Here is a 14,735-nt window from a genome sequence, read left to right as displayed (position 1 = left end):
GGGGATGCTTCACTGCAGCAGGCCCTGGAAGGTTTGTGAAGGTAGAGGGTAAAATGAATGCAGCAAAATACAGGGAAATCGTGGAGGAAAACCTAATGTAACCTGCAAGAGAACTGCGACTTGAGAGGTTTGTTTTCCAGCAAGACAATGACCCCAAACATCAAGCCAAAGCTACACAGGAATGGCTTAAAATCAACAAATTTAATGTCCTGGAGAGGCAAAGTCAGAGTCCAAACCTCAATGCAATTGAGAATTTGTGGCAGGACTTGAAAAGGACAGTTCTTTCACAATCCCCATGCAATCTGACAGAGCTTGAATACTCTAGTAAAGAAGAATGGGGAAAAATTGCAATGTCCAGATGTGCAAAGCTGATAGAGACCTATTCACATAGTCTCAAGGCTATAATTGCTGCCAAAGCTGTATCTACTAAATACTGACTTGAAGAGGGTAATTATGCAATCAATTATTATGTGTTTTATATTTGTAATTAATTTAGATCACTTTGTAGAGATTTGTTTTCATTTTGACACGAAAAAGTCTTTTTCTGTTGACTTGTGTCAAAAAAGCCAAATTAATTCTTCTGTGATTCAACGTTGTAAAGCAATAAAACATGAAAACTTCGGGGGGGGGGGGGGGGGGGGGAATATTTGTTATAGGCACTGGATATTGGTAAGCGTAGTGCATCTATGTTCTCAGTATTTGCTGACTCTTGTTCACCGACTAAAAATCACTTCAAAACTTACTGTTAGCCATATTTGTTAAGAAATATTTCTCTCAAACATTTTCAACAGTTTCCATACTTACTCAAATTAACAAATTACAATATTTAATAGTTCATAAAATACGGTGGATTCCAGTCAGTTGGGACACATTTAATCCAATTTTGACCCAATTAATTTGCCAAGGTTTCGTGGAAATAGTTAAAAATGGATAAAAAGACAAACTGAGTAACAAATTAAGTATTTAAAAGAAATACAGAACAAATTAGAACACAGCCCATAGTCCTATAGTGCTGTAAAATTGAGTATTTGCTCCTAATATTTATCGATTGAAAATTCAATGCTGCCATGTTCTTCCAATTGTATGGAAACAAACAAAATCAGCGCAGGCACCTAGTGCAGATAATGGACTGCCTTTATAAAATGCTATCGACAATTGCATCCTCCAAATCTTCATTTTCATTGTAACATTCTATATGATTGTTGTTAACTTCAAATTCTTCATAGCTCCTAACTTGATGAAGTAGTGAAATTGTTTCATTTTCAGTCAGGCTGTTTCTGGCATTTCCAAGCCTAAATGCTTGAAACTGCAATGAGCAAAACAGTTCTAAATTGTCTTACTGCTTGTTTCTCACCAACTATCAGTGATAAAAATCATTGCTTTTTGAAGACAACACACACAACTGACACCACTTACAAACTGCTCGCTCTCAGCAAATTGTAGCATCTAACGGCCACACAAATACACATGATTGACACTAGTTACCTGTTTGGCCACAGAATCCTGCCCAATTAGGCAGCAGAGTGTCTCAAATCAACAAAGGGAATTCCAGCAATTCTCTCAAATTAGTTTTTGTTCTTTAAGAATTGTCCCAAATAAGCAGCTGCCCCAATTAACTGATGGCCCAATTAAACAAAATTAACTGTATTATATAAACTGCAAAATGAAAATTCCTTAGAATTACTTAATTAACATATTTCCTTTTCCATTCATAGGCAAATTATCTTTTCCCTATATTCTATTTCCTTCTTCAAAATCCATTATTTTTTTGACATTCTCTCTTTACCTACTTCTTGCGCTCCCACTCCATTTAAGCCTCTACTCCAATATACATGTTACATTTTTCAGAACTACGGTACCTGTTATAGAAAAGTGTTGCTTTAACTCAACCTCCAAAAAATCATGTTTACTCATCTTAACTCAAAACATAGACAAATAAAACCCTTCCTATACATGTTACTCACCCCAGTACATAAAAATAATAACTCCAAGCCATTTCTGACTCCCAATAGTGTATTTTTAATCAAAACAAATCAAGCTTTCCACTACTAATATATTTTTTATCTAAATGTCACACTTTTTACAAAAATACCCAATATAGGATCTATTTGACATTGGCAAGTTTGGTATTGTCCCTGAACTGAGAAGACAATTTAGAGAAACTAAAGGATCTGAAGTTCTATATAGGCACCAGCTGTAAAGGATAGTACATTTCCTTCCCTGAAGGAAACTAGAGAACAATTTCATGGTCACCAGTACTGATCATGGCTTTCTTGTTCAAATTGTAGACATACATAATCATTTTAATGTAAATTTCGCAGCTCTTGTGGAAGGATTCAAACTTCTGTATCAACATCACTGATCCAGGCCACTGAATAGCTTAATCACCATGCCTGTACTTACATGAGAACGATATCTAACCTCACAGGCACAACCAACATTAAACATCACATTTTAAAAGCTTCTTATATACTGCTGCTCAAGAGTACAAACTGAATTTTTGCAACTGATAATTTGCTTATAACTATCAACTCTTCTGTAGCAAATCAATATTTCATTATGCTGGTGTTTTCCAGGCAATAGTTATTGCACTTTATTGGGTGCAACCTAGCTTTAGGCAGAAAACTGAACGGCACACACAATGTCAAATGAATTCTAACATACTTCAGTTATGGAAAACATTTTTTGTGACTGCCTGAGCAGCAAATTTCCTAACGTGCTCCCTACCAATTGAAATGGCATGCAGATCTTCCCATTTTGTCCTCCTTGGAACAGTAGCGATTTTGCAAGACGTTTTCAGGACAATAACAAAATCTAGCCAGAGACTTACTATCCATACGTAATCTGATATACAAGTGTCAATCATAAATGCCAAGCTAACCAATGAGAACTGATTACAAAAATGACAGATATTACACTTGAAGTTAAGTTTGTTCATTTACAATCCTCTTAACTAAAGCTACCTGCAGAAATTTACATACACAACAACAAACTATTTTTGTAAATGCCAATTTAAATTTCTCATATTTCCTTATGACATTGGAAGCTACCATTCAGGCCAAATGGTCAATGCCAGCTCTCTAAAGCATTGTATCAATCCCATTTCTTACCCTTTACCATGTAAGCTATTTTCTCTCATGTGCTCATCAAGTGTTAAAAGATTATGAAATCTTTTTGTTTTGATGTGACGATTGACACCAAATATGTTTTTGTATAAGTAAGAGGGGTAGGCGTAATATGCTGTAGCTTCAGCCTACACCCTTTCAGTCTGGTTTAAAGATTTTTATTATTCAATTTTGTCTTATGAAATCATCATTGAAAATTATGCTTTTTGTTATGTTTGTACTGACTGAAAAAATAAAATTTTGTACATTCATTCATTTAATTCCACCCTGATTCTTCTACAACCCATCTACACCAAGGGCAAGTTAAAATAAGTATATAAACTTAACATATACTTCCTTCAGTAGCAATGATGCAAGATATTCAAACTTGTTCATGACCTTGAATATGTTGAGATTTGCAGCAATCTGACAGGTCCCCAAAAATCCATTATAGTTAATTTCAATTGATTTTATGGGAAGTTTATGAAAATGTTCTGAAATGTTTAAAAAGATGGCCCAAAATTTCAAATGTTTCTGCACACAGGTATCATTTTCAGAATAATTGTACTTGGCAGATTAATTTAACAACCACCCCACCATGACTGGATTTGAACAGCCACCTCCATTAAACTTAAATCTCCACATGGGGAGGCATCAAGGCAATCATTTCCTTGGAAAACACAAGTATTGGTGGAGCAGTTAAAGATCAGATCAATAAGCCAAAAGGACACAAATAAGGCTTTCAGTTTCACAAAATAAAAAAGCTCCACAAAAATCTATAATTCCCTTCCCTACAAAGAATACAAAGCAAATGTGTCATGCTGATACAATGCACATTCAAAGCGTCAGACTTCCGAAAATGGAAGTGAAAAGCTGTCAAAAGAATTCCAGTAGGCATAGCTATCAGAAGATTCAGATGATGGCTCACACAGCATTGCAATGAAATTTTAAAAATCGTGACTGCGGTGCAGGCATATCACTGATTTCAACCTTAGCCTGAGGATTATGGCTTTTGCAACTGAATTGTTGATTTGCTCGTCAGTTGCTTCCGAGAAAGTAGTAATATTTCAATCCCAAGATTTAACAAGGCAAACAATCTTCCTTTCTTTAAGCATAAACATGAGATGAACAGAAATAAGTATCAATCTTTACTGTTGATCGTAAAGATGCAACAATAAATACAACAAAGCCTTCAGCCATAAACTCCAGATTAAAGCAACAAAGCATGCACCCATCCAAAACGGTCCACAGAAATCATTTCCAAAGTCCCTGAACGTGTTCATTCTGTCATAAAACCGCAAGTTTGTTTTCAATTTAGTTTAATTTTATATAGCATCATGGTGGGCACAGGCAACATGGGCAAAGGGACTTGTTCATGTACTGTACTGTTCTATCATTATCCCCAACTTGGTAACCAGTTTCCAATCCCATTCCATTGAACCGAAACTCCAACCTAGGAACACAAAACAAGCAATCCCAGAAAACAGAAATTACTCAAAATATCCTAAGCAACGGGATTTTTTTTTCTATATGTCACCTCACTTCCCCAGTTAACAAAAAACAGATGCTGGAAACAAAATCCTTTCATACAAATACTGAACAATCTCCCACAGACACCTTGGAAAACACAGATCTTTATAGGTTACCCAAAAGCATCATTACTCATTGTCTTGAAATGTTATATCTGTTTCTGATTATGCCTTAGCTCAGTATTTCCAGCACTGTACTATTCCCGATATCCAGAATCAATAGCATTTTATATTCGGTTTCACTTTATCCCGCCATTTTCTTTCTCATCCTATTGAACTAAGTCACATTGAAATACTAAGTTAATAACCTTTGGATGCAATCACCACCTTTTTTCAGTACTTTCCACTCATTTCCCAGAACCAAAAGCAACAGGGTCTTTGTTATGCCAGCAACATTCTAAAAAGTAGGTATCTTGAGCAATACTCACTAAGTCCTCTTCTTCCCTGATCATTAACTTTCAGTTCACTCTTCCACCCACACATATAACCATTCATAGTTCCTACAGACTTCTACAATTTCTATATAGATTCACCTTGCTTCACATTATAATGACACATAGAAATCCACTCATCACTCAATGTACAATGTTGTCCCAATGTTGGCCGAGGAGTCCCAGCAGCACTGCCCAATATTGACACCTGCACTTCTTCAGTGCTGCCCCTACGATGGCCTGGTACACCTGAGATACTGCTGCCTATATGTCACCTGGGCAGGACCTTCAATGTTGTTTGACTGTTGAGCTGGCTGCACCTTAAGTGCTGTCCCAACATCATGCTTTCTAATCCAGTGACAGAGTGGCGGCTTAGCTGATATGGCATCTGACTTTCAACTCATTTCTGTCTTCTGTGTTTGGATACACCAATGTGGAAGACAGAGAAGAGCTGACCATCAATGAGCAGAGCATAGCACCCAGCCTTTATAAAAAATATTTTTCGAGATGATATGTATTTCTCAGTAGAGTTATACATTTGCGAACAGCGCCTTGCTTATCACAAAACTCAATTCAACATTTTCTATCCAAATGCCAAATGACTTGCTGAAATTTCAAGTGGTGCATTTAGTAGTAAACCAATTTAGCGCTTCCATCTTACAGTAATACTTACCGGAAACATTCCCAATTGTTCCTGCTGTTCCTCCACTTCTCTGATCAGAACATGCAGTGTCTTACTGTTGTATGGTAACCAGGCACTCTTTTCCTCATTCTTTTCAGGGTAACAAGGAAGAACACTGTTGGCAAACTGTCTGCAGAGTGGACAAGTAAACTCTCCTTTATCCACTGAGAAATTCTGAAGCACCTGGTCATTCTGAAAGAAAATCACAAACTTTTTTTTAATGAAAAGTATCATCAAATTCTAACTCATGACAGACATTCACTGTAAGATTTGTTAAATAATGTTCAAATGTTTCAAACTTTCTTACAAAAAAATACAACATAGCCCCCAAGTAATTTAACTGCATGAAGAAATATTTATGTTTGTAAGTAAACATAATTCAATAGCATCCTATTAATCTTTTTTATTTATTTATTAAATTTTAGAAATTACAAGGAATAAATGTGATAATAAAATAGTAAGAAAAATAATGTTGACCCTCCCCCCTCCCCTTAACCCTCCCCCCCTTAACCCTTATCTGAAAAAAAAGGGAAAAAAAAGAAGAAAAAGATTGCCTGGATATCGGAGGATCCCCACATGCTCCATGGAGTTCAAAATAATTTTGATATTTATTTTTACTTTCCCCAATTACTATGATTTTATCTTCAAAGGACCTGTGTATTTAATCCTATCTTTTGTAAGTATGGGAGCCAAATTTTCAAAAATATATCATATTCATTTCTTAGATCATATATGTCAAACTCAAGGCCCGCGGTGGAATTATCTTTGGCCCGCGAGATAATATCTAATTACTATTAAAGCTGGCCCCAGTAATCGAAGCGCCTATGGCGTATGATATGGCTAATGCTGAGTTTATTCAGGTACCAGCTTTTCAGGGTTTTTAGTGTTTATTCGGCAGTCTTCTTCATAAGAAACAGAATTTGTAAAGTGAAACACTTTGTAGTTATAGCAGAGACTGAGACACGAGAGCAGGCTGAAAAAACGGAGGCAACGAAAGCTGCGTTCGCACGCGTCCGACTGATCCAGCCCGCATGAAGCTGCATTTTGCTCAATCCGGTCCGTGACCTAAAATGAGTTTGACACCCCTGTCTTAGATTATACGTAATTTTTTTCAAATGGAATACAACTATGTATTTCATTATTCCAATGATCCATAGTTAAATATAAATCAGATTTCCAACTAACTGCGATAACTTTTTTGGCTACTGCCAATGCAATTTTTATAAATTTTTTCTGATACTTGTTCAATTTAAGTTTCGGTATTGTCCCTTCAATGTCTCCTAATAAAAATAATAATGGACTATGTGAGCATCCTATTAATCTGATATAATATGATCAGGATATAATCATTAGGCTTCCTGTTTCTCTTTACCACTGAGAAAAAAAAAATCACTGGCCATATCCTCAGATCTTATACAGATCAGCTGGCAGAAGTATTTGCAGACATTTTTAATATATCCCTGCCTCAATCCACGGTTCCCACCCACTTTAAGACCACTATCATCCCAGTACCCAAGGGAAAAGAAAGATAACGTGCCCCAATGACTACTGCCTGGTGGCTTTGACATCCACCACCATGAAGTGCTTTGAGAGGGTGGTCATGGCATACTTCATCTCCAGCCTCCCAGACAACCCTAACCCACTGCCCACCACTGAAACAGGTCTACAGGAGACACCATCTCCCTGGCCCTACATTCATCTCTTAAGCATATGGACAGTAAAGACACCTACGTTATATTACTGTTTACTGACTACAGCTCGGCCTTCAATACTATAATTCCAAACAAACTCAACTCCAAACTTATACACCCAGGACTCAACACCTCCTTTGCAACCAGATCCTTGACTTCCTGATCAACAGACCACAATCAGTAGGGATAGACCGTAAAACCTCTGCCACAATTACTCTCACACTGGTGCCCCACAAAGCTGCATCCTCAGCTCCCTCCCATCGGACACAACAGTGGCAGATAATCAAATAACTTGTCTATAATGCTCAGAAAGAGTTTATCCTAAATAAAAAAGGGATTCTATGAGGAAGAGGCACAATCCATGAAGGGTAACAAAGAAGGTTATGGTGATTGTTAAGGTTAAGGGTGGTAGGAGGCAGCAAGTGGGATTAAAAGGATCCTTTTCTGGTTGCTGCCAGTGACTAGTGGTGTCCTGCAAGGGTTGGTGTTGGGACTGCTTCTTTTTATGCTGTGTATCAATGATTTAAGATGATGAAATAGATAGCTTTGTTGACAAGATTGCAGATGATACAAAGATAGGTGGAGGGACAGGTAGTGTTGAGGAAACAGGTAGGTTGCAGAAGGACTTAGACAGATTCGGAGAATGGGCAAGACAATGGCAAATGAAATACAATGTTGGAAAATGCATAGTCATGCACTCTGGAAGTAGAAAATAGTCTGCGTATTTATATCCAAACAGGGAGAAAATCCAAAAATCTGAGATGCAAAGGGACTTGGGAGTTCTTGTGCAGAACACCCTAAAGATTAACTTGCAGGTTGAGCAGTGAAGAAGGTAAATGCAATGTTAGCATACATCTCTAGAGGTCTAGAATACAAGAGCAGGGATGTGATGCTGAGGCTTTATAAGGCACTGGTGACACCTGACCTTGAGTATTGTGAACAATTTTGGGCTCCTCATCCAAGAGAAGATGAGCTGTCATTGGAGAGGAGGTTCACAAGGATGATTCTGGGAATGAATGGGTTATCATACTAGGAACATTTGGTGGCTCTGGGTCTGTACTCACTGGAATTTAGAAAGATGAGGGGGGGATCTCATTGAAACCTTTTGAATGTTGAAAGGCTCAGACAGAGCAGATGTAGAAAGGATGCTTCTCATGGTAGCACAACCTCAGGATAGAGGGGTCTCCATTTAAAACAGAGATACAGAGAAACTTCTTTAGCTAGAGGGTGGTGAATTTGTGAACCTTGTTACCACAGGCAGCTGTGGAGGCCAGGTTGTTGGGTGTATTTAAGGCAGAGATTGATAGCTTTTTGACTGGACACATCATCAAAGGCTATAGGGAGAAGGCTGAGGAGGGGAGAAAAAGGATCAGCCATGATTGAATGGCTCGACGGACCAAATGGCCTAAATCTGCTCTTGTATCTTATGGTCTTATTGTTGAATTGAAAACAAGAAGAAAAAGAGTGGCAAGGGATAGTGCTAGACTAGAAAACTGGGAAATTTTCAAGATCCAATAGCAGAAAGTTAAAGTGTGTATAAGCAAGAAAATGAACTTTGAGAGAAAACTTACACGTCTTGAAAAAAAGGGTAAAATTTCTATGGAGAGAGAGATAAATATACATATATACCTACACCTCTCCCTCCCCCACACCCACAAACACACACAATGGAAGAGAGGAGCTATGGTAAATGTGGGGTGTGTAAGGGAACTATACTGGTGAATTAATTAATAGCAGCAAACTAAGAAATGGTAAATGTGTTAAATAAATATTTGCATCGCAACATTTCTGATATCCTTAAGATACCCTGGGTTAATTTCATAACCTGGTCAAAGTTTGAAAAATCTTGATTTCAACAAGGGATAAAATACTGGAAAGATTCAGAGTACTATAGGCTGACAAATCTCAAGGACCTGAGAGATTGCATGCCAGGATCTTGAACAAAGTGGCTGACGAGTTGCTGGATCCATTGGTTGAATTTTTTCATAAGTTGTGAAACTTTGGGAATGTATCAGAAGACTGGAAACAAACAATATGACTCTTGTTCAAAAAAAGAGAGAAAGGCAAAGGCAGGGAAATTATAGAACACTTAGTTTAATTGTCGAGATGCTTGGATTAATAATCAAAGAAGAAACTGCAAATCATTTCAAACATCTGAATACAATTAGAAACATAGAAAATAGGTGGAGTAGGCCATTCGGCCCTACGAGCCTGCACTGCCATTCAGTATGATCATGGCTGATCATCCAACTCAGAACCCTGTACCTGCTTTCCCTCCATACCCCCTGATTCCTTTAGCCACAAGGGCCATATCTAACTTCCTCTTAAATATAGCCAATGAACCGGCCTCAACTGTTTCCTGTGGCAGAGAATTCCACAAATTCACCACTCTCTGTGTGAAGAAGTTTTTCCTCATCTCGGTCCTAAAAGGCTTCCCCTTTATCCTTAAACTGTGACCCCTCGTTCTGGACTTCCCCAACATCGGAAACAATCTTCCTGCATCTAGCCTGTCCAATCCCTTTAGAATTTTATACGTTTCAATAAGATCCCCCCTCAATCTTCTAAATTCCACTGAGTATAAGCCTAGTCGATCCAGTCTTTCTTCATATGAAAGTCCTGCCATCCCAGGAATCAATCTGGTGAACCTTCTCTGTACTCCCTCTATGGCAAGAATGTCTTTCCTCAGATTAGGGGACCAAAACTGCACACAATATTCTAGGTGCGGTCTCACCAAGGCCTTGTACAACTGCAGTAGAACCTCCCTGCTCCTGTACTCAAATCCTTTTGCTATGAATGCCAACATACCATTTGCCTTTTTCACCGCCTGCTGTACCTGCGTGCCCACCTTCAATGACTGGTGTACAATGACACCCAGGTCTCGTTGCATCTCCCCTTTTCCTAATTGGCCACCGTTCAGATAATAATCTGTTTTCTTGTTCTTGCAACCAAAGTGGATAACCTCACATTTATCCACATTAAATTGCATCTGCCATGAATCTGCCCACTCACCTAACCTATCCAAGTCACCCTGCATCCTCTTAGCATCCTCCTCACAGCTAACACTGCTGCCCAGCTTCGTGTCATCCGCAAACTTGGAGATGCTGCATTTAATTCCCTCGTCTAAATCATTAATATATATTGTAAACAACTGGGGTCCCAGCACTGAGCCTTGCGGTACCTCACTAGTCACTGCCTGCCATTCTGAAAAGGTCCCGTTTACTCCCACTCTTTGCTTCCTGTCTGCCAACTAATTCTCTATCCAAATCAATACTATACCCCCAATACCGTGTGCTTTAAGTTTGCACACTAATCTCCTGTGTGGGACCTTGTCAAAAGCCTTTTGAAAATCTAAATATACCACATCCACTGTCTCTCCCCTATCCACTCTACTAGCTACATCTTTAAAAAATTCTATAAGATTCGTCAGACATGATTTTCCTTTCACAAATCCATGCTGACTTTGTTCGATGATTTCACCTCTTTCCAAATGTGCTGCTATCACATCTTTGATAACCGACTCTAGCATTTTCCCCACCACCGATGTCAGACGAACCGGTCTATAGTTCCCCGGTTTCTCTTTCCCTCCTTTTTTAAAAAGTGGGGTTACATTAGCCACCCTCCAATCCTCAGGAACTAATCCAGAATCTAAGGAGATTTGAAAAATTATCACTAATGCATCCACTATTTCTTGGGCTACTTCCTTAAGCACTCTGGGATGCAGACCATCTGGCCCTGGGGATTTATCTGCCTTTAATCCCTTCAATTTACCTAACACCACTTCCCTACTAACATGTATTTCCCTCAGTTCCTCCATCTCACTAGATCCTCGGTCCCTTACTATTTCCGGAAGATTATTTATGTCCTCTTTAGTGAAGACAAAACCAAAGTGGTTATTCAATTATTCTTTTGCCAAACTGGGATGAACAATTGTTGTAGTTCATCCATGTGATCTTTAAATGCTTGCCATTGCATATCCACCGTCAACCTTTTAAGTATCATTTGCCAGTCTATCTTAGCTAATTCACGTCTCATACCTTCAAAGTTACCCTTCTTTAAGTTCAGAACCTTTGTTTCTGAATTAACTATGTCACTCTCCATCTTAATGAAGAATTCCACCATATTATGGTCACTCTTACCCAAGGGCCTCGCACGACAAGATTGCTAACTAACCCTTCCTCATTGCTCAATACCCAATCTAGAATGGCCTGCTCTCTAGTTGGTTCCTCGACATGTTGGTTCAGAAAACCATCCCGCATACATTCCAAGAAATCCTCTTCCTCAGCACCCTTACCAATTTGGTTCACCCAATCTATATGTAGATTGAAGTCACCCATTATAACTACTGTTCCTTTATTGCAGGCATTTCTAATTTCCTGTTTAATGCCATCCCCAACCTCACTACTACTGTTAGGTGGCCTGTACACAACTCCCACCAGCATTTTCTGCCCCTTAGTGTTATGCAGCTCTACCCATATCGATTCCACATCCTCCAGGCTAATGTCCTGCCTTTCTATTGCGTTAATCTCCTCTCTAACCAGCAATGCTACCCCACCTCCTTTTCTTTCCTGTCTATCCCTCCTGAATATTGAATATCCCTGGATGTTGAGCTCCCATCCTTGGTCACCGTGGAGCCATGTCTCTGTGATCCCAACTATATCATATTCATTAATAACTATCTGCACATTCAATTCATCCACCTTGTTACGAATGCTCCTCGCATTGACACACAAAGCCTTCAGGCTTGTTTTTACCACACTCTTAGCCCTTATACAATTATGTTGAAAAGTGGCTCTTTTTGCTTTTTGCCCTGGATTTGCCTGCCTGCCACTTTTACTTTTCACCTTACTACTTTTTGCTTCTACCCTCATTTTACACCCCTCTGTCTCTCTGCACTTGTTCCCATCCCCTTGCCACATTAGTTTAAAGCCTCCTGAACAGCAGTAGCAAATGCTCCCCCTAGGACATTGGTTCCAGTCCAGCCCAGGTGCAGACCGTCCTGTTTATACCGGTCCCACCTCCCCCAGAACTGGTTCCAATGCCCCAGAAATTTGAATCCCTCCCCCTTGCACCATTTTTCAAGCCACGTATTCATCTGAAATATCCTCCTATTTCTACTCTGACTAGCACATGGCACTGGTAGTAATCCAGAGATTATTACCTTTGTCGTCCTACTTTTTAGTTTATCTCCTAACTCCCTAAATTCACCTTGTAGGACCTCATCCCATTTTTTACCTATATTAAACCTGTAGAGACTAGAAACTGCAGATGCTGAAACTGAAGCAAACAGCAATATGCTGGGGAAATGCAGCAGGTTGAGCAGTGTCTGTCAGGGTGAAAGTAATTAATGACATTTTGGATCATAACCCTGCATCAGGACACAGTAGACTATAAGGCAGGAGATCGGGCCTGAGAGAAAAAAATGGATCAGTCACGATGAGATGGCAAAGCAGACTCAATGGGCCAAATGGCCTAATTCTGCTCTGCCATTTTATCACGGATGATCCACCTTCCCCCCCACCGACCCAATTTTCTGCCTTCTCTCTGTATCTCTTCATGCCCTGACTAATCAAGTACTTATCCACCTCTGCCTTAAACATAGCCAATGACTTGGCCTCCGCAGCCAACTGTGGCAAAGAATTCCACAGATTCACCACTCTCTGGCTACAGAAGTCCCTCCTCATCTCTGTTCTAAAAGGATGTCCCTCTATCCTAAAGCTGTGTTCTCTGATCTTAAGATTCTCCCAGCACAGGAAACATCCTCTCCACATCCACTCTGTCGAGGACTTTCAACATTCAATAGTTAAATGAGATCACCCTTCATTCTTTTGAATTCCAGTGAGTTGTGGCCCAGAGACATCAGAAACTCCTCATATGACAAGCCTTTCAATCCCGGAATCATTTTTGTGAACCTCTTTTGAACCCTCTCCAATGTCAGCACATTCTTTCTTTAATAGGGGGGATACAAAACTGCTCACAATACTCCAGGAGAGGAGCAAATTTCATAGAATTTTTTCATACTTACAGTATAAGTTTTATCTGAAAATTTACAAATTTATGGGCTTCTGAATTAGTATTCAAAGAAGAACATTTTTACATTGGAGATATGGTTTACATTGACTTTAATAAAATCATATTAATTTTAACTCACCCTCAGTGACTCCATATAGGACTTATGGCAGTCAATATGTAAAGTATGTCCACAGGTCTGAACATACACTCCACCTTCCCAACCAATGGAAACCGACTGTAAACAAGAACTCTAGAAGGAGAATTATAAACAAGCATTAAAGGTATATTTTGAACCTCAGCAAAAATTATTACAAATTAAGTGTGGAAGCAAATCTGATAACGTATTTTTGGATCACTTCACTTACCATAAGAGGATTAAAATTCACATAGTAAGGATAGAACAAAATTTTAATTTCTAGTTTGTTAATATACTTTTGTTTTCAGTGAATCTTCTTACATATGAAATTCACCAGCTAATTTAGTTAAGGGCTCCACATTCAAAGTCATATACTGTACAGAATAGATTTAATAGGTCCGTGGTAAAAGATCATTTTGTTACAATGTTGCCATCTACAGATCATTATGCTTAGTACAAAAATTTCAAAAAGTCTGTCTGTAACAGAATAAAATCCTGATGACTGGATAAAATCCTGGGAAGGGTCTTGGCCCAAAACATCAACTGTTTACTCTTTCCATAGATGCTGCCTGGCCTGCTGAGTTCCTCCAGCATTTTGTGTGTGTTGCTTGGATTTCTAGTATTTACAGACTTTCTCTTATTTGAAACAAAACAATATTTTAATGAGTTATTTTGTAAGGGTTATTGCTTGCTTGAGTCCTGCCTCAGAAATGCAGTGAAATCCAGTTAATTGGACCTTCAGTTAATCAGGGCAGCTGCTTATTTTGGACTCCTCTTAAAGAACAAAAACTAATTGAGAAAACAGCCAGGATCCCCCCTTGTTTATTTGGGACTCTATGCCACTTAATTGGCACAGGAGAATGTTGCCAAACAGTTTCTAACTAGCATCAGTTGTGTGTATTTGTGTTCAAGAAGCAGGGATTTTTCGTCACTTATAGTTGGTGAGAAGTAAGCAGCAGACAATTCAAAACTGTTTTCCTCACTGCAGTTTCCAGCACTCATGCTTGGAGATGCCAGAAACGGCTGGGAGTGAAAATTAAAAGATTTCATTATTTCAACAAGTTAGGAACTACGAAGAATTTGAGGTAACGGGCAATCATCTTGAATGTTACCCTTAGTCCCCACTGGACAGTCAGCCCTCACCTGTGGCTTC

The 14,735-nt window shown here is 38.9% G+C and overlaps 1 protein-coding gene across 2 annotated transcripts in view; it reads right to left on the bottom strand.

Moving 5' to 3' along the window:
- Positions 1–14,735, bottom strand: part of ubr3 (ubiquitin protein ligase E3 component n-recognin 3) — a 239,545-nt gene that overhangs the window by 65,546 nt on the left and 159,264 nt on the right. For both annotated transcript variants that reach the window (XM_073047259.1, XM_073047260.1), the window contains 2 exons: positions 13,586–13,696; positions 5,738–5,938 (listed from right to left, as the gene is read on the bottom strand). In XM_073047259.1, coding sequence (XP_072903360.1) covers positions 5,738–5,938; positions 13,586–13,696 — 312 coding nt within the window. The remainder of the gene's footprint in view (positions 1–5,737; positions 5,939–13,585; positions 13,697–14,735) is intronic.

The sequence above is a fragment of the Hemitrygon akajei genome, chromosome 5, assembly GCF_048418815.1.
Source record: "Hemitrygon akajei chromosome 5, sHemAka1.3, whole genome shotgun sequence".
Taxonomy (NCBI): Eukaryota; Metazoa; Chordata; class Chondrichthyes; order Myliobatiformes; family Dasyatidae; genus Hemitrygon; species Hemitrygon akajei.
The sequence above is the reverse complement of the archived record's forward strand: the minus strand, read 5'-3'. Positions and strand labels throughout refer to the sequence as shown.